General features: G+C 38.3%; 1 protein-coding gene across 1 annotated transcript in view; it reads left to right on the top strand.

The window, feature by feature from the left end:
* The window catches only part of LOC114456332 (fibroblast growth factor receptor-like 1), a 45,474-nt gene extending 26,558 nt beyond the window's left edge, over nt 1-18,916 (top strand). Inside the window, exons 4-7 of the mRNA XM_028438021.1 lie at nt 11,288-11,362; nt 12,553-12,837; nt 14,839-15,192; nt 16,872-18,916. Coding sequence (XP_028293822.1) covers nt 11,288-11,362; nt 12,553-12,837; nt 14,839-15,192; nt 16,872-17,326 — 1,169 coding nt within the window. The 3' untranslated portion in view covers nt 17,327-18,916. The remainder of the gene's footprint in view (nt 1-11,287; nt 11,363-12,552; nt 12,838-14,838; nt 15,193-16,871) is intronic.
* Nucleotides 18,917-21,362: the final 2,446 nt, after the last annotated feature.

Raw genomic sequence — 21,362 nt, 5'->3', positions numbered from 1 at the left:
CACACGTAAAAGAAGCAAACCAACAACCGCAAAAACTTGTGAAAGGCTTTTCAGCGGCACGACTCATTTTCAGACCAAAACGGGAGGTTTTAAATGAAAATGTTGGTTAGTTTGAGCTTTTTTCTGTTAGGCAGGTCCCTTAGTTTTATGGTTAACATTTTTAAAATGTTCAACTCAAAGCTGCTCTTGGTTTTAATTGAGCATATGTGTTTTTTTTCTTGACACATTTTATTTACAAATTGTATTATCAATGAGTGCTAAATTATCCAGATGTTCAAAGGTAACAGATTTAACTTGTTTCCATTTACCGTTTTTCTACAAGTTCTTAAAAAAAAATGAAAGATATGGAATTTGCTGGTTTAAAAACCCTGTCTTATTATTTAAGGGGCATTTAACGTTTTTACTTAAGCACATTTAGTAGCATGTTCTTTTTTACTTTTACTCAAGTAAGGGAGCAACTTCAATACTCATTTTTTATTCAAGTCTCTATACTTTTATTTGAGTACTGAAGATCAATGCACTAAAATGTAAAGATGCTAGAATGACACCACACACAGAAAACCACATACAACCATCACACTGCTATATTAATAAAAGTTAGTAAAATTGTAATTAAACTTTAGTAATTGAGAACGTAATTGTAATTGAATTTCAGGGGGAAAAAAATAAAAATTGCAATTTATTTGTAATTGGAAAAAAATAGCAGTTACCATAATCATAATTAAATTGTTATTGAACATGGTAAAATGTAATTGATCCCACCTATAAACATGAAGTCATTAGTCTGCTAACTAAACCCAAAGACCACAGCAGTGAGTCAGTCCCAGATCTGTACAACTAGTCTGCACCATCTTCCTCATTTGTTCACTGTTAGAATGTCAGAAGACATCACTACTCTCTGGGTCAAGCTGTAAAATAATGGATTTATGACGGATTAGAGGCTGATCCTCTCATCTATTGTGTGCTGTACGGCCCCCGCCTCTTTCTGCCCAAAGTCAACAGCGGCAAAGGATTCTTTTTCATACTACTTCATCCTCTGCGACTCAGTTGGATCTCCAGCTCGTCCTTCTCCTGAGGCTACACTCTGTTAGGCAGGAGGTCCACAGCCCTGCAATAGGAAACACACTCTGCGTCAAAGCGTTGGTTTGTCTGCTGACTAACGCAGCAGTTGACTGCAGGATGAAGCTAAATCCGACCCAAAAAGTGTGTTAGTGGTTTGCACATACGCTGCATTTCCTCTGCACAAGAGCAGACTGTGATGAATGAGCAGAGAGGCGCGTGAAGGCAGGCTGTGTTTACTCCTAATTACTGTAAGATGCCTAATTTGAAGCAGCGCTACGTTTTCACTCTCTGCTGCCAGTCTTATGATGGCCGCGCTTCAGCTGAAGAACCATAATCACACTGGAGTTAAAAACACAGATCAAATCAGGGCACAGCACAAGGTGCGTGTTATCTTTGAGTCTCGCTCAGTAAGAGACAATAAAAATATCGTGGAGTTTCATTAAATTGGTGAATTTGAGTTATCTACAACTGGATTATTTGGTAATTTACACAATAATTTGTTTATGTTGATTTTTACTTTCTCTTGGGGGCCGAATTGGATGCTCTAAAGGGCTGGATTTGACCCCCGGGCCTTGAGTTTGACACTATGGTGTAAAGAGTACTGATATATCTTACTCAAGTATAAATACTGTTACTTGATTAAAATTGTACTCAAGTACAATACAAGTTCAAGTAAGTCATACATAAAATACTCAAGTACAAGTAAAAAGTAGCTCAATTAGATAACACTCAAAATAAAAATTACTAGTTTCACCCCCACGTTTATTTTTGGTAATACATCTTGCCACGTTCCCTTGCATACAGTAAATATCTCATTTATAAACTTAAAGAGGAAGAGATGAAATCTTGCACAATTGGAAATTTATTTATTTTTCATGAAGGCATCTGTATAAAATGAAAATTTTACCAAAATATACAATTAATTTTCAAATAAAATAACAAAATTCTCAGGCTCTAAGTATAGCTACATCTATTAACTCTAAAACTGAGAAAATAACCTCCATTTAATGCTGTTTTGGCGTTTAATCTGGTTGGTCGGCTATGATGTGATCCATTTGATTGTTGTCTGGTCATTTCATTTTTTATAGTTTCACAATGTCCGTTGATCATTTTAAAAAAAATGTAAAAAAATTACTCAGTAATGTTTGTGTGTAGAAATTTAAACAATTACTTTACGTCTTTTAAAACATACTTAAGTACAAGTAAAATCACTGATTTAGAAATATACTCAAAAAAGTACAGGTACCCATTAAAGCCACTCAATTACAGTAACGTGAGTACTTGTAATCAGTTACTTTTAACCTCTGATAAGAGGTTGCCAGGGAGTTCAAAGAGAGGGTGTCTGCTGATTGTGGTGAAATGAAAGGCACAGAACCAGCTCTAATGTCAAGGTTTACTGGGCTGTAGTGAGAAGTGTCTGCACGACACTTTAAGGGCCAAACAGTCTTTCTGAACATTTTTATTAAAATAAACAATGGCATTACAAGACTTTATTAAAGCATAATCTGAATATCTAAATACATTTTGTGGGGGTATTCTCACCCCCAACCTCACCCCGTCACTACGTTGTGCACCCCACAGTTTGAGAACCACCGCAGTAATGGGAGCTGGGTAAAAAAAAATGTTACACCCCCTTGTGGTTAACTGGGGTAGTGATTATGAGGTAATTTTTAGGAAAAAAAAATCAGATTTTGCAACACAGATTGTTCAAACAATTAGATCCTAGGTTCCCAAAGTGGGGTACGCAAATCGTCATAGGGGGTATGTGAATAAAAATTGAAAAATAGCGCAACATTAGAAACTAGAATATTAGATCGACCAGCAGTCAGGAGCCTCCATGCATTGCCACAAATGACACAGGCAGAGCCCCCTCATGCAGCCTCAGACAGAGAAATAATTTCATCAAATATGGAATGCAGCCAAACATGGCAGAGTTATGTGCATCATTTCAACTTCACCCTTCTCATAAAAGTTGTTGCAAGTTTTATTTCACAGTTTCAGGTTGATTCATGTGTTGTATTTCTGCCAAATGTTCAATAAAACAAATGTTTGTTAGATTTATTTTTCCCCTGCAAAAAATAGATTGGTTTCTCACTGAAAATGCCAGTCGGCTAATTGTATATGACATTACATAATTATGTTTTTTTAAGTGTGCAGGAGTAGGGGGTACATGCTTCAGGTTAACTGTCTGAAGGGCTACGGGACTGTGAACAGTTTGGCAAACACTGAATTAAATAATAATAATACCAGTGTTGCTTGTTTGTTTGTTGGGAATATTTGGTCTTCAGTGTCTGCTGGGATAATTCTGGCCCTGAGGCTTCCGGTATTCCAGTTTCCAGCTGTGCAGGATAAGCGAGTATGGAACTTAGATGGAACCAGACTTTCTGCTTTGGAGCCAAACACAAATGTGGATTTTGTTTTTGGATTTAAATGCATTAAGATCTCAAGTGTAGATGTGACACATGCAGGCGGATGCCACAGTCTTTGATAAAAGCGTTATGGCTGCAGTGTGTTTGTGTGACAGATAATTGCCTGGTTTTACTTTTGGCATCGGTGCGACTGAGCGAGGATGAAGATGCTTCAGAAGGACTGGCAGGATTCCTCTTGTGACTGCATGAGGCTCTGTGTCACTACCTCAGGACGTGTGATCATAAACCCTTCCTGGAAACTTCTTTCTGTGAGATTTCTATCTGCCATGTTTTTGCCCTTTACGGGGTTACGTAGGGAGTTTGTGGTCTGACACTAAATTCTGATCTGGTTTGTTGCATTTCCTTCTCATCCTCTGGGGAAATGGAGCTCAGGACAGACATTGAAGAACCAGAGTCTGCTCTCTAGTCCATCATCCCATTAGACCAGGGATGGGCAACTCTATCACAGCGGGGGCCACAAATGATCAACATTCATGTCAGTATTTAGAATAATCCCCAATCTGAGCATTAATACAGTGAAAAAAGGGTTTTATCTTTTATTTTTCTGGTATTTGTGGTCATTTTGTGCGTTTTTGTGGTCACTTTCTGTATTTTTATTGTTGTTTTCTGTATTTTACATGTCTTTTTGTGTGACTTTGTTAACAGTTTGTGTCTTGGAGCTATTCTGTAATGTGTTGTAGTTTTGTGTGTTTTTGTAGGTATTTTGTTTAATTAAGTGATTGTTTAGTCTGTGTGTTGTCATTTTGTGTATTTTTGGAGAGAGTTTTTGTATTTTTGTTGTAATTTTGTGCCTTTTTGTGGTCACTTTGTGATTTTTTTTCTTGTTTTTCTGTATTTTCACATCATTTCATGTGATTTTGTCAACAGTTTGTGTGTCTTTGGAGCTATTCTGTAATGTGTTGTTGTTTTGTGGGTTTTTGTAGTCATTTTGTTTGTTTAAGTGGTGGTTGTGTCTTTGTTGTCATTTTGTGTATTTTTTGTGGGTTTTGTACTTTGTGCATTTTCCTGCCGATTTGTGTGTTTTGGGAGTTATTTTGTGTATTATATTACATTATGCTTCATACTCCTTCCAACTTCTTGAACTACAATTTGGGGGTTTTGCTTTGGGGGCTGCAAAAAATTAGGGCTGATGGCCACATGATGATCCCCCCGGTCCACTCGCTGCCCATGTAGACATTAGACACTGGCAAGCCTTCAGCTCAGTGTTTGTTAGTGTTGATAATCATCCCATCAGGGGTCTATCTCATTTTTTTAACAGCACAAATTAGAAAGCCTGATTGTAAAAGTCAGTGAAGTCAAACAGTTCACAAATAACATGAGTAACAACTTTCCATTATTGCTGGAAATGCTAATTGTAAAGCGTTTGACTTTAATAGCTGCTTGTTAACTTGCTGGGAGGGCTTTTTCTTTTTTAGATTGAGGAAAGTTTATTTATTTGAAATTCCAATAAACAAGGACCAGCAGCTCCAAGTGCTGGTCTATCCACACTATTCCTCATGTCACATACTGGACTGGAGCCCAGTGAACATTTCGAAGAAGCAACTGTAATCCCAGTCAGAGCCGAGGGGTCGACTAAACCCTGGCAGCTGTCCAAGCTCACGGCTTCAGTGCGAAGCATAACGTTTCAAAACATGGCGTGGGACTCAGTGGAGGAGCCCGCTGAAGACAGACGGTCAGATAAAGAGTCGGGGCGAGCTGACGTAAGCCTGGAGGGACGAGGAGAATCTAAGAGGTGATGTGAATGCAGAGATATCCCTCTTCCCAACTGCCTGTAGACAGCCTGTCCTCCCCAGAGCTATGTGAAAAATCTGTGCAGCCAGTGCAACATGGCGCCCTCTCAATCCCCCCCTCAGCTGGCTGTTTGGTCCTGTTTGGGGTGGTCTCCTAACAACTGGTCCCGTCACCTCCACAACAGGCTGATATACACTGAAGCCTCTGCACAATCCCTCCATCGTGAGCTGCTCCAGCTCCAGCAGGTCCCACGTTAGTGTTAATGTGTTATTGTCATATGAAGTATTACGTGATTGCTTTTCAATGTTTGTGCCCAGGAAGAAGGTTTATTGCTCTGATGGCCAGATGTGTAAAGCAGAGGTGTTCAGGGATCAAATACAGACCAGTTTGATCTAAAATGGGCCGTCATTGGACTCTAGTTTTCAATATCAGTTCAATATTACTTAAAAAAATTATTGATTTTGTTTTCAATTTTTGTGTAATTTAGAGTAAATGAAACGCCACAATAAAAATATTGTGTGGAGTTTCATTAAATTGGTGAATGTGTGATATATACAACTGGATTATTTGGTCATTTACACAATAATTTTTGTTTATTCTGTCATTTTTTTATTTCTCCTGTGAGCCGCATTGGATGCTCTAAAGCAGTGTTTCCCAACCAGGGGTATGCGTACCCCTAGGGGTACGTGAGAACATTGCATGGGGTATGTGGAAAAATTAAGAATTTATTTCCAAGATAATAAAAAATATTCTTATTTCATAAGTCCGTTTATAAAATGGTACGTGTGTGCTATGACTTGTTTTTAAAGTTTAAATGCTTGTTTAAAGGGGACATATTCAAAGAAGCTCCTTTTGTGGGAAATGTCATAAACCTTATATATAACACAGGCAGGTTAATTATTTGTTTTGTATTTATTTATATTACTTATTTTTATTTCTTCCTATTTTTTTCTAATTTCAACTATTATTTTTCTTTAATAACAATATAATCATAATATATTAGTATTAATAATACAAAAGTTTACTATAATGTTATTTCTTATATTTACCATTTCTATTGCCTTGAAGGCAACATAATTTTATGTTTAATTGAAGTTAAATAAGAAGAAAATGCCTGAATATTAATTGTTAAATTTATGAAGATGAATTAAAATGACTTGCGTTGAATATTCAGTTGTGTTATGTTCTACTTTTGGAGAATCATGAACATGTATGAGTGAGGGGGTACTCATGGTATGACAAAAAGGCTTAAGGGGTACACAAGACAAGAAAGGTTGGGAACCACTGCTCTAAAGGACTGGTTTTGGCCCCTGGGCCTTGAGTTTGACACATGTGGTGTAAAGAGTACTGATATAGTAGAAGTACTCAAGTAGAAGTACTGTTTGATTGAAATTGTATTTAAGTGCAAGTAAAAGTAAGTCATACAAAAAATACTCAAGTAAAAGTTACAAGTTACTTTCACGTTTATTTTTGGTAATAAATCATACCACAGTTCCCACAATAAAAATCTCATGTATAAACTTTAAAAGGCAGAGATGAAATCTTGCACATTTGGGACTTAATTAATTTTCCACAAAGGCATCTGTATAAAATAAAAGGTTTGTCAAAATATACAATTATTTTTTACAATGAAAATAACGCCAATTAATTCATTTCAAAATAAAATAAAAAATCTCAGGCTCTATAAAGTATACAGTAGCTACATTTATGACCTCTAAAACAAAGCCATGCCAAATGTGCCATGTGGGTAACAACATAATAGGTAGAAACCACAAACTGAACCATAGAAAGTGGCTGGGCGTTGATCAGAAATGGCACGACTAAGAACATATGGATTATGTTCAATGTGCCTTCATACACTGCTGACCTGAAATCAGTACAGTACTGTGGTTTAAGGTACTCAATTTTAAAATCATTTACTCAGTAACAGTTCAGTGTGGAAATGTAACAAATTACTTCTTTTAAAACTTACTTGTAAAAATACTGATTTAGAAATATACTCAAATAAAAAGTACCAATGAGTACCCATAAAAGCAAGTCAATTACAGTTACGTGAGTATTTGTAATCCATTACTTTCACCTTTGCTGATGGCGTTGCTTGTTATTGTCACATAAGGGAAATGGTCTGATGACATTTCCTCTCATCTTTAAAGCCCTCTGTTGCTAGGCTGCTCTGTGGTGGTGTGTGGTGTGTATGTGTGGTGTGTGGTGCGCGCTCACATGTGGTAACTGTTTAGAGCCATCCACAGTGTAATGCAAGGCACACACACTTTCCCTGGACATTACAGTGTCCCTGCAGCCACATCTGGAGCTCATTCAGATCCCGAATCATCAGGCTATTTTTTTCCCCTGTGATTCTGCTGCACGGGAGGCCAGCGGGGGTGTGTGTGTGTGTGTGGTGACTTGTTCCTGTGCCTGGATTTGTGAATGAAGTGGGAGGGAATGGCGTCACAGGGCCAAACACTGAGGGGACACCATGGTTAGACTCAGGTTGTCTGCATGATAAACCAGACTGGCTAAGTTAAAGTCTGATTGGCACCAAATCCTGTTTGCATAACGTTACTTTTATTTCAGATTACATGGACTATACCCCTTGGAACCATTTTCCGGGGGGGGGGGGGGGGGGGGGTGGGGGTGCATGTGATGGAACTACAGGGGGTACTTTAGAGAGAGAAAGTGGAAAATTAACAAAGAAAGCATTAAAAATATGGGGTTTTATAACATTAAGTTCTAGTTAAAAATGATAATTATAATGAGGATGATGCAAATATTCTTGATTAGAACATGAACTGAAAATACAAGGGACAGGTGGAAGAAACTATAGAGATTAATAATTTTTTGAGACACTAGATATTATTTCATTCTACTTATTTACAATGGGATTCTTTAAGACATCACTGATTCATTCCATCATTATGCTCTATAGTTGTTTTTTTCATAGTTTTCTGAGCAAAAATGTTGTAGTCGGACAAAGGGGGGTACTTTGGATTCAGGTATAAGAGAAAGGGGGTACGTATGCCAAAAAAAGTTTGAGAACCACTGCTTTAAGGCATTCCTCACTTATTGATAAGGTTATTTAGTAAAATTTAGAATAAATAGATAACACACATTCATATGGCAGCCATTAGATGTCCCCATTTCCCCCCTGTCTGCAGCTTAGTGAGCCAGCATTGTGGAAAAACAATGGTGGCAAGGGATAGCTTTAACAGGACAAACATATAAAGGGCAGCATTGTTCTCGAGAATTGCCAAAAAGTCAAGAGGAAATAGATTCAAGAAAAAAAAAAAAAAAAACACAGTCCGAAAGAAAACCCCGACAGTGTGGGACGTGTTTGTGTTTGGATTGGGAGGTTCAAGAACCGGTAGAATGTACAGAGCCAAAGTGAGTAACAGAGAAATATTTCATCCAGCGGTGGCTGATTTTTTTTTTTTAAAGGAATGGGTTATTATAGTTGGCCAGTTAAAGCCCTTCAAACAGCCATGACATCATGGCTGAGCTAGGTGTTACAGGGGACAAACAAAGGAGGTTTTGTACCCACAGAACCCTGGAGAGCTTTGAGGGTTTCTGGGAGATGCAGAGGGAGGCAGAACCGGGGGGGGGGGTTAGAAGTCACATCTGGATTTTTTACCTGAGCCAATCAAACTCTGAGAGGGAATCCAGCAGCATGCCAAACTAAGCTTAAAAATCTAACGTTTTGGGCTGCGCTGCAGTAGGAATCACCAACCGTCAAAGAGTACTGATATATCCTACTCAAGTAGAAGTACTGTTACCTGATTGAAATTGTACTCAAGTACAAGTTCAAGTAAGTCATACATTAAATATTCAACTACAAGTAAAAGCAATTCAATCAAACAGTACTCAAAGCAAAAGTTACTAGTTACTTTTACCCCCACGGTTTTATGTGGTGATACATCTTGCCACGGTTCCTTACGTACAGTAAACATCTCATGTATAAACTTAAAAAGGAAGAGAGCAAATCTTGCACATTTGGAACTTAATTAATTTCCATAAAAACATCTGTATAGAATAAAAGGTTGTCAAAATGTATAGTTCTTTAAAAAAAAAATTAATAAAATAACACCAATTATTCAATTAAAGAAAAATCTCAGGCTCTAATTATAGCTACATTTGTGAACTCTAAAACAGTGCCATGTGAGTAACAACATAATCGGTAGAAACCACCAACCTGAACCATTAGAAAGTGGATGCTTGGCGTTGATCAGAAATGGCACGACTAAGCTGTGCTGCTACGTTGTGTGTAAAATCTGTTTCATTTGGCATATTTACTGAGGATTTTCATTGACTCCCACCCAGGGGGGGGGTTTGTTGTTGTTTGTTTTTTACCAGGACTGTTTTTAAGAGAGTCTTTTATTTATTTTTTTACATTTTTTTTGCTGGCTACAGGCAGCTTTGGACTTCTAGTTTTGTGCTTCTTGCCTCTCTTTCTTTCTGTAGTTTTGTGTAATACTGCTGGGTGTCCCGTGTGTGTGTCTGTATTGTACAAAAAGCTATAAATACGATAATAAAAATAAAAAAGAGAAAGAAATGGCACGACTAAGAACATATGGATTATGTTCAATAGTGCCTTCATAAACTGCTGACCTGAAATCAGTACATTACTGTGGTTTAAAGGCAGTGGTTCTCAAACTTTTTTGGCTCAAGTACTCTCTGTCCGACTATAATATTTTGCTTAGAAAACTATTTAAAAATCACTACAGATCATAATGATGGAATGAATGAGTGCTAACACACATTTTAAAGAATCTCATTTTTTAAATAAGTGGAAAGAAACAGTATTTAGTGCACAGTGGTTCACAACCTTTTTTGGATCGTTACCCCATTTTGATATAAAGATTTTTTTTCTAGAATTACTTTTTGATCATTTTTTTTTTCTTTTTTTAAGAATATTAATTAAAAATAAAATTAAATCTATTTAATTTTTTCAGAAATTTCATGCAACCCCAAATGGGTTCCGGACCACAAGGTTGAAAATCCCTGAATAGATATGTCTATAGTTTTTATCATTTTCCCGTCATCTCTTGCTAACACTTTATTTGTTAATTTTCCACTATCTCTCTCTCTCTCTCTCTCTCTCTCTTAAGTACCCCCTGCAGTGCCATCGCGTACCCCTAGGGGTACACGTACCCCCATTTGAGAAACAGTGGTTTAAGGTACCAATTTTTTTAAAATAATTTACTCAGTAACGGTTGGATGTAGAAATGTAACAAGTTACGTTACTTCTTTAAAAACATACTTAAGTACAGGTAAAATGACTGATTTAGAAATATACTCAAAAAAGTACAAGTACCCATAAAAGCATCTGAATTACAGTAAAGTGAGTATATGTAATCCATTACTTTTACCTCTACGAACCGTCTGGTGTTATGAAATGTTTTAATGCTGAACTGTGACTCTGAGACCTTTGCTTTTACATGAGCGTGAGAAAATGTTTGATTGATGTTCTGTGACCACCACATCTGATGTGAAGTGACAACTTAATTCAGTCAACAAAGACCCTCATGATGTCTCCGTCTGCATCTCAGTTTTTTTCAGAGCAACAGGATAGGCTTCGTTAATTCATCACAGCCTAATTAGAAAAGTCTATACTCATCACAAACCCTCAGATTAGGTTTCACTCATTATATTTTCTCCGAGCCCTAGTCTTAGCGCTGCTGCGTGATGTCAGGCTGCCTGTGACACAAACTGCACAGCTGTCTGCTGGAGCCCAGTTTATGAAAACCGATCCCATTACTTCCAAATGCCACAGAATATGGGCCTGGATCTGTAACCCTCCCAGAGGGGCCTGTGGACAAATGTTGAAGTGACTCCTAAAGAATCCAAGACGGCTGTTCTCGTGTGGCCAGGTTTTAGTTTTACTGAAAATCTTGTAATTGGAACATCGTTGCCAAAGTGAGTTAAAAGAATGAAAGAAGTGAAATATTGAGACGTCTGCCGTTGCTGGACCCCCTACTGCTGCTGGTATATTTTAATTATTTAAATTATGCGCTACTTACATACCTTTTTTATCTCTTTGGACTAACTTTTTGTGTTTTTCCTGTACACAGATGACTTAGGTGCTGATAAAGCCAGACCTAGACCATCAGAGGGAGCAGAATCAGAGCCAGGAGCTGAAAAACTTGGTGAGTCTCTTCAGTGGATCCATTTATTCATTCATTTATTTTTTAAACATAAATGCACAACAGACCAAACCATGATGCCATTTGTATTGGGACACACACGAACTAGTTGCTGCCAAAGTTTAAGTTCCCAAAAATGTAACCTTTATTAAAACAAGTTAAAAAAAATGGCTTAAAATGCTCCATATTTGGATGCAATAATAGGTCACACTTTATTTGAAGTTTTATACTTAAGGCTGACATTACGCTGTCATTATTAGCATGAATAAGGTGTCGTTTGCTAAACTATGACACCTTTGGAGCTATGTTGGCATTAGGTTAGGTGAAGGGATCTAGTGGGGTTAGGGTAACGAACGACGCTTAATGACAGGTGTCATGTCATAATAATGACAGTGTCATGTCGGCCTTATGTATAAAACTTCAAATAAAGTGTCGCCCAGTAATCACATAAATGTCATATACATATCACAATTTTGGGAACCAAAAAAGAGGTATTTGAAGAAACTTGAAATAAAAGGAAATAAAGACCATTGGTAATGATACATACAAAGCCATACAATTGATAAACAAAGCAGGGTATTAAGACCATACAACACATCCATTATGTGTTAAATTCAAACTTTAAAGATATTGTTTATTATGAATTAACACAATTAATGTTTAAAGCTAAATGAAATGCTCTTCCAGAAGCGTTCAAAAATACTTCTCTCCACAGACCAGCAAATAATACAGCCTAAGGGATCAATTTATGTTTATTGTACCAAAGGCAAGATTAGAAGTAAAATGAAGATGTCTCTCTGTTCTTGGGGTTAAATTATGGAATAATGTTGATAAAGAAATAAAAATGAGTGACACACTATTTATTTTCAAAAAGAAAATGTCAAAGTATATTTTAGAAAGTTATGTAAGAAGTAGAAATATATTTGTAAGAGTATAAAGTGTACTTTGTTCAATGTTTGCATTTCTTTTGTGTGTATTATTTGAGAATGGTAACTTGAATGCAATGATTTATGTTGGGCATATGAGCATTTTTGCTTCTGCCTCTTTTAGTCTTGTTATACAATATATATTTTAAATTATAATTCATGTTTGAAGATTTTTGCTAGACTGAAACAAATAAACTGGAACAGAGAACCTGATTTGTACTATATGTTTTGATTTGAATCGTATTCTTCTTTGTCTTGGTGCTGTAGTGCGGCCGCGCTTCACCCAGCCGGCCAAGATGAGGAAGAGGGTGATCGCTCGTCCTGTGGGCAGCTCTGTGCGCCTCAAATGCACAGCCAATGGAAACCCACGGCCGGACATCGTGTGGCTCAAGGATGACCGGCCGCTGACGGAGCAGGAGGTGGGAAAGGGCCGTCAGAAGAAGTGGACCCTTAGTTTGAGGAACCTCATGCCGGAGCACAGCGGCAAATACACCTGCAGGGTTTCTAACCGGGCGGGGGAAATCAACGCCACCTACAAAGTGGAGGTTATACGTGAGTATCAACAAAAACAGCTGAGCAGCGTGCATTAAAGAAATAATCACCTGGAGGTAGCAGCACTTAAAGATGAGTTTATATTAACATTGTTAATCATTGTAATATTACGACAGCAGGAAATAATATCTTTATTTTTATATAGCTCTTTTCAAAATAATTGAAAGACACTTTACAATACAAGTACATATGATAAATAAGTAGAGTACATGTAATAATGAAAGTATTAATAGCCATTGTAGCAGTAAAAGTAATATGAGAAGCAGTTAAAATCAAGTATGAATAGATGAGTTTTGAGCATGGGTGGACTGGGACTAAAAATCAGTACTGGCATTTTCCATCCAGAAACTTTTTAACCCTTTTAGACCTATTTCCATTTTGCAACTTCCTTGTTCAAAAAGTTCTGACACCTTTTTAGCTACCTTTTGCCAATAAAGTTCTTTTCGACACTTTTATCCAATTTTTGTCCTTTCCTTAATTTTTTTGGCAACTTTTCATCCAAATAAGCTAACTTTTGCCCAACAAATACCACTTGTTTCATTTTCCCCCACATTTAGCCTTTTTTTGTTCCACATTTTTGCACATGTTCACTAATGTTTGCCACATTTTGCCCATTGAAGCTACCCTTTACCAAACGGTACCAACTAATTCCTCTTCATTTGCCCATTCTTTGGCCACTCTTTACTGCTTTTGGCTCATTTTAGTCACTTTACACTTTTTTCTTGCCACTTTTTCGCCACTTTTGGACCATTTTTGGCCATCTGTTTCCATGTCTGACTCCACTAGCTCGTAAAAAAAAAATGTAGCGGACCGGACTGGCCCACTTCAGGTGGACAACCCACTGGGACGATGCCCGGAATGCCAGATGGCCAGTCCACCTGTGGTTTTGAGGCAGAATTTGAAAGAGTCAGAGTGGTACAGTTTCTAATGTCTTGAGGAAGTGAATTCCAGAGGGAGAGCAGAGAAGGAGAGTGATGGGCGAAGGTGGGCAATGATCTTAAGATGGAAGAAAGCGGTTCTGGTGAGTTGCTTGACGTGCTGTTCAAAGCAAAGGTTACAGTCCAGAATAAGTCCAAGGGGATGAGGGTAGTGTTGTTGAGGTTGATGTAGAAGTTGTGGACAGAGTTTGCCTGGGCTTTAGGACCTATGATGATAAGATTGGATTTGTCAAAGTTGAGGTCAAGGAAGTAGGCGTGCATCCAAGGTGGAGCAAGTTGAACTGGTGACAGATTTGGTGGAAATATAGATCTGGATGTCATCGAGTAGCAGTGGAAGTGGAGACCATGATGTTGAATGACATTACCAAGGGGGAGAATGTAAAAGATGAAAAGGTGAGGGCCAAGTACTGAACCTTGCGGGACACCTTGTGATACAGAAGCAACTGAGGAGTTGCAGTTATTGATGCTGATGAATTGCTGTCTGTCGGAGATGTATGATTTGAGCCAGGTGAGGTACCAGTGATGTTGAAGTAAGTTTCTGAATAAAGCTTATTGACAAATAGGAATTGTAACTTCAGGCAAAAAAATCTTCCCTCAGAGCAGTCCTCGTCCGATGCCTGATTGCGGTCTTAGTCTCAGCCTTGTTGCATTGATGAACATGCTTGTGCAATCATGTATATGAGAAGCACATTGAGGAAGCATGCTTGAGATTGAGGGCCTGAGCCCTGTTGTTTGCAAGGGGGGTGGGGGGCTTCGAGACCATCCACCCAATCTGGAGCTGATTAAACCCCAGCTGTCTGCCAGAGCCAAACCCCCCTCACCCCACCCCTCACCCTAAAGCTGCTGCCTCCTCCTCATGAGAATGTACGCTGTACAACCAGGAGCAATGAAAGAGTGGAACTAATCACACATACTTCTTATGTTACATGTGGTTTTTCTGCCCCGTCTGTTCTACGTCCCAGGCCTGAGGCTCCCAATGATAAGCACCTCCACAGTGAAGCTGTCACCTCATAATACATACATGTGTGTTTGTGTTGTGATCCTTTTTTTCTGGTCTCTGCAGAGAGAACAAACTCCAAGCCGATCCTGACGGGCACACACCCTATCAACACCACGGTGGACTATGGAGGCACCACGTCCTTCCAGTGCAGAGTGAGGAGCGACGTCAAGCCCGTCATTCAGTGGCTCAAACGGGTGGAGTCCAACGAGGAGAGCCGCTACAACTCCACCATCGAGGTGGGAGACCACAAGTTTGTGGTGCTGCCCACCGGGGACGTGTGGTCGAGGCCCGACGGTTCCTACCTCAACAAGCTGCTCATTACCCGAGCCAAGGAGGAGGACGCTGGCATGTACATCTGCTTAGGCGCCAACACCATGGGATACAGCTTCCGAAACGCCTTCCTCGCCGTGTTGCCAGGTGAGACCTGTATGTTCACCGTGTCAGCAACGCAGACGCAAAAACACACCGCTGGGACAGAAATCTGTGCTTCATTTCAACTTTAGCCTATGGAGCAGTGATTCTCAATTTGGGGTCCATGTACTTGTAGTACGTGATAGCACTACAGGGGGCACTTGAGAGTGAGAGAAGAGAGACAGCGAGAGAGGTAAATTAACAAATAAAAGCATTATAAATATGGGGTTTTATAATGTTTATTTTTAGTTAAAAATGATAATCACACTGAATATTACCAGCAACTCACAAAACGACAGAAAAATATACTGAACAATAAAAAGAACAGCCAAACAACCAAAACACCAGAAACTGTGTTTAAAAAGCTTTATTGATAGTCATACTTAGCTAATAAGTCTTGTGAGTTTTTTTTTTTTTTTAAATCAAAGCATATTGTTTGCAAGAGATTCAGAAGCATAGATTTGTCATAAAAGTGTCAATGCTGGTCATATTTTGTCATATATTACTTATTATTTGAATCTGTTGATAACTTTGTGAGGTAACGTAGTAGAAACTTTGATTTAGTGTCAAATTAAACCTGAGATATGGGCTTCACAGAAATAGAAAATGAATAATTATTACATTTGTACAATGTGCACAAGGGGTACAAAGGAAAAAGGAAATTGAAAACAAAATACGAGTGGTTATTTGATTTCCATTTTCCAAATTCAAGGTATATTTCTTCATCAGGGTCAAGAAGGGATAAACAAACGTTTAAAAATCAGTTGATTTTCAATTTTTGTTTCTAAAACTAAAAACAGAAATTCCAGAGGACAAAAACAAAACAACGCCCGTTTTTTTATTATGGTGAGACCGGAAGTTGTTTTTTTTCAAAATGAGAGAACATATGAGGACGCTGCTGTTTTTCTAGCGCCAAAATATATGAATTATCTCTATATTTTACATGCTGTTTAAAATGTGTTTGGAATCGTACTCCGAAATCATTTTTGAAATGGCAAAACAAGGTTTGTCATCAGCAGAAATTGCTACAAATATATTGCACTTATTACATATTTTATATCCAAATCACTGATACATGTTTTTTATATATATATATATATATCAGTGAGTCGGATTAAACCATTTTCTGTTCAAAATCTCCTCACATGTCTTGCTGAAAAACTCTCACTCCCACTTTGGTGCAATAATTTTGCAGCAATTTCTGCAGATGACAAGCCTTGTTTTGCCATAATTCATATATTTTGGCACCAGAAAAATAGCAGCGTCCTCATATATGTGCTCTTATCTTGAAAAGAACAACTTCCGGTCTCACCATAATAAAAAAATTATCTTTTTTTGTTTTTGTCCTCTTGTATTTCTGTTTTTTGGTTTTAGGAACAAAAATTAAAAATTGACCCTGATGAAGAAATATGTGTTGAGTTTCAATTTTAGTTTTTAAATTTGAAAACGAAAATCAAATAACCACTTTTGATTCTGAACAGAAAATTCATTAACCAAAACATACACTGACCATTGTATGAACAAGTTCATCCCAACTTATGCAGTGTTAACATTTTATTTCATGTTCAGAACACCCTAAAGCATCAGAAAAATATGATGTCAGAGGTTTGTGGGGGTGCACAGATAGCTGTCGTAGCCCATGGCCTGGATATAGTTCTTTAAACATTTTTGTTTTTGCTTTGCAGACAAAAAGCCTCCCGTCTCGCCCGTGTTTCCACCCGGTTCCAGTTCTCTTCCTTGGCCCGTCATCATTGGCATCCCTGCTGGAATAGTGTTTATATTTGGAACGGTGATGCTTTGGTTCTGCCAGAGCAGAAAACACTGCCCTCCTCCTCCTCCTCCTCCTCCACCCAGCGCTACAGCTGCACAGGTGCTGCCCGGTTCTCACCGGCTGCCGCATCGGGAGAGGGAGCGAGCGTGCACGGCCCCGTCCTCCAGCTCTTCCAGCCCAGAGAAAGACTGCCTGAGCTCCACCAACTACGAGGAGTATCTGGCCCAGCAGCAGCTGCTCCTCAGCCAAGGAGGACCCAACATAACGGCTAAAATATACCCCAAAATCTACACGGACATCCACACACACACTCACTCCCACGTGGACGGGAAAGTACATCAGCACCAACACATTCACTTCCAGTGTTAGCGTTCCATGCTAACTGCTGCGGACTGAAAGGCAGCTTCTCAGATCACATGACAGACAGACGTGTGAAGGCCAGTGGTACAAACTGTGTTAACACAGAGAAACTTTTAAAACTTTGGTGCTTTTTCTTCTCACACCACTAATAAATACACCACTGGTGCATTTCCACTGTGAGAGACAGAATTCAAAGAAAATTGTTATACATTACACGATTTTTAAATAATTTATTTGTATTTTATTGCTGCACATAAGTATTTGAACACCTGCAAATCAGCAAGAATTATGGCTCTCATTTACTTGTTACTCTGCCTTTAAAAAGTCCACCTCTACCTCACTTATTCATCTAAATTAGTAGTGCCTGTTTGAGCTCGTTAAAGACACCTGTCCACCCCACAGGCAGTCAGACTCCAACTACTACCATGGGCAAGACCAAAGAGCTGGCAAAAGACACCAGACACAAAACTGTTGACCTCCACAGGCTGGAAAGGGCTACGGGGCAATTGCCAAGCAGCTTGGTGAAAATACATCAACTGCTGGAGCAATTGTTAGAAGATGGAAGAGGCTAAAGATGACTCAGTCTCCCTCGGACTAGGGCTCCCTGCAAGATCTCACCTCGTGGGGTATTACCGATGATAAGAAAGGTGAGGAATCAGACCAAAGGGGTGTTCCATAAAGGAGGGTTAAACTCTGAGTCTATCCATAAACTCTTTGTCAGCATACCCCACGATGGGAAACTCTGGATATGGGATTCCATTACAGCTGGTATGAAGTGGGTCAATCAACCCTGATTATGTAAACTTTGGATTACTTATGTGCACGCGCACGATAAAAAGCCATCATCAATGGATCGACGGTTACACGAACTACCATGGTAACCACCCGGAATTTATTCACCCCAGTGTTCCTTCAGAAAAGGTGTTCAGGTAGGCGGAGCCAGGTAGAAACCCTGGGTTTCTTTGATGAAACCTGCAAGCGAGCAGGTTTAGTTCACGGACGATGTTACCATGGTGACATACTCAGAGAAGGACATACCTCGCGAAGCATATCAAGGTTCTGGAGTGGCCTAGCCAGTCTCTAGACCTAAATCCAATAGAAAATCTTTGGCGAGAGCTTAAACTCCACACAGATCTAGAGAAGATCTGTGTGGAGGAGATGGTCAAAATCCCTGTTGCAGTGTGTGCAACCCTGGTCAAGAACGACAGGAAAACGTTTGGCCCCTGGAATTGCAAACAAAGGCTTCCAAATACCAAATATTAACACTGCTTTTCTCAGGTGTTCAAATACTTATGTGCAGCAAGAAAATACAAATTATTTATTTAGAAATCATACAATGTGATCTCCTGATTTTTTTTTTTTCTTTCTTAATTCTGTCTTTCTCAGTGGAATTGCACCTACGATGTAAATTTCAGACCCCTCCATAATTTCTAAGTGGGAGAACTTGCAAAATTGCAGGGTGTTTAAATATTCATGTTCCTCACTGTACAATACATACCTATCAGACATTCAATAACATAAGACTTTTTTCCAGGGTTGGGGTCAATTACCTGCATTTTTTCCAATTTCAATTAATTTACAATAGATTTTTATCCTCAGAAAGCCAATTACAATTAAGTTCTCAATTACTAAAGTTCAATTGCATTTAATCACAATTACCGAGCCTGAAATAAATACAGTAACTTAATAAAAGTGAACCTTCCTCTTGGGTTAGCTTTCTGTTAGCTGTAAAATAATATGAGACATATTTTAATAATTAACGTAACTACATGTTACATGAACTCTAACATGGTTCCCCAGTTTAATAAGTTACAATTGACAATTTTTATAGAATTTTCATGGCAATTACAAAGTCAATTATCTTAATGAATTTACAATTGAATTACGATTATGACAGCAACAGATCTTTAAAATTACAATTATAATTACACCATAATTGTATTTATCAATTATGCGATTACAATTATAATTGACCCTCACCCTGCTTTTTTCCAAAGTGTAATAACAGGCTTTCTGAGCCTGTTGCAGCTTCCCCTGGTGCTAAATTGTGGATTTTTCTAAAAGGATGTTCAACATTTCCACCATCAGCTGTTGTTGAGGATGATACTCCAGATTTCTCCCTCTCAGGTTGTTCTTTTGATGCATCGGGAACAGAGACCACTATCCTTCCTCCACATTAATCATTTGGACTGATTGTCTTTTCATGGCCAAAGACTGCAAGGAGAGGAATAGTCGTTTCCCTGTTTATCATATTGGTCTGTCAGTGCTTATCTTTTAGGTTCAGTAGCATATTTGTGCTCCCGTTGTGATCCAACCAGTGTATGAAGCTTTAGTCTTTTATACAGTCATAATTAATTTATTTTTCTTTCATGTCAAAGGTCTATTTTTCCATAGTAAATCATTTTTTTCATATCTAATTTTATTAAAGTTCACTTTTGCTGTGTAAAAATTGCATTTTTATGTTACTCCAACCACATTTACTTCTGGTAGATCCGTATGTAATTGGTTATATTTGACGGTGTTGTACAAAGTGATGTGTTCAAAGCTCCAAAACGTCCCACATTTGAAAGTTTTATTAAACCAACACAAAAAAATCTACAAATACTGTTAAATGCTACTGTTTGTGTTTAGTAATCTAACTGTAATGTCCATTGTTACAGTTGCAGCTGTTTCTCAAGCCCACACGGGTTCAGCTTTGTTCTATTGAGCATTCTGAAGTATGTTCTGAGGGTGAGCCAGAGGGCAACCAGCACAGATACTGTACGAGCACAAGAACAACCCCTCACACGGGCTGTTCTGTGACTGATGGCCACTGCAAGACTACACCCACCCAATGACTAGCATCTCGCTGTCTCTACCAGCACCAGCATCTCATTCAACTCTGATCTAGGTAGGATTCCCTTTCACCACTTTAGGAAGTGCATTGTTATGCTCTGGGAGTGAAGTGACAGGTTGCTGTGATTCGCTCAGGAAAGAAAGGGAGCTTTGTGTCAGATGAGCCTTTGTTTTGTTGTAAGATGGAGATGAGTTTTGGCTCCAGACAGACCAACACTGAACAGATAATCGGTTTAAAAACAGAGGCACGGGGGAATAAAGCTCCAACCTGACATTTGACCTGCATGTTTATGATCGGTGCTTTGATTACAAACCTGGGCCTGGTTTTTTCAAAAGTAATCAACTCGGATTCTGGATAAAGGATTGGATGAAATCTTGAAAATAAATTTTTCAAAAGTAAAAATGGATTAGATCACGTAATCAATTCTTGGTTTTGATCCACATCAAACCTTTAGTTTGGGTTTGGGGAAGATTTTAGTAGGATTAGGATCACTTTGATTTTAAAAAATCTGGATTAAACCCAAAATGTAATTTAAGTGTATCAAATGTATTTGGATCATGCAGCATAGCTTACAAAATATCAGATTTATTAAACATTTGTTCAGCCATCAGGCTACAGTGATTAGGTAGACCTTATCGTATTCAGCCTTGCAGCAGGGGTGTTGAACTGATTTTAGTTCGGGGGCCACATTCAGACCAGTTTGAGCTCAAGTAGCCCATAGATTTGAGCAGAAAAGAGCAATTTTAACATTAATGTACCATAGATTGCCCTTCTAGGTGTAAATTACATAATCACGAGCCCAACAATATCCAGCATTAAGTGAACTTAAACTCACATTTCCTTTATTGTGAATAATTGTTAGTTAATTTACTAGCATTGGAAAAAATTTGGATTTTGAAAAAAAGTTGATCAATGAGATTTAAAAATGACTGTCATGTGATACAAGCATGTTTTTGTCATTTATACTTTCGACTGAGGTACAAATAGTTTACCCTCAAAATACCCCCCCCCCCCAAGCTGTTAATATTCACCACAAATATTTAATTGTCACTAATTGATGTGATGCATGCAATGATAAAACAGTTTAATAAAGTAATGGCGTCACTGATTATTTTTAAATCCAAATCAAATTAATCTCATCTGATGTTGCTTTGAGAAATAGACTCAAAACTTAAAAAAAAAAAAAAAACTAAACAAAATTGTTATCAT

The sequence above is a fragment of the Gouania willdenowi genome, chromosome 22 (assembly GCF_900634775.1).
Source record: "Gouania willdenowi chromosome 22, fGouWil2.1, whole genome shotgun sequence".
In the NCBI taxonomy this organism is placed as follows: domain Eukaryota; kingdom Metazoa; phylum Chordata; class Actinopteri; order Blenniiformes; family Gobiesocidae; genus Gouania; species Gouania willdenowi.
This window is presented reverse-complemented; position numbering and strand designations above follow the sequence as displayed.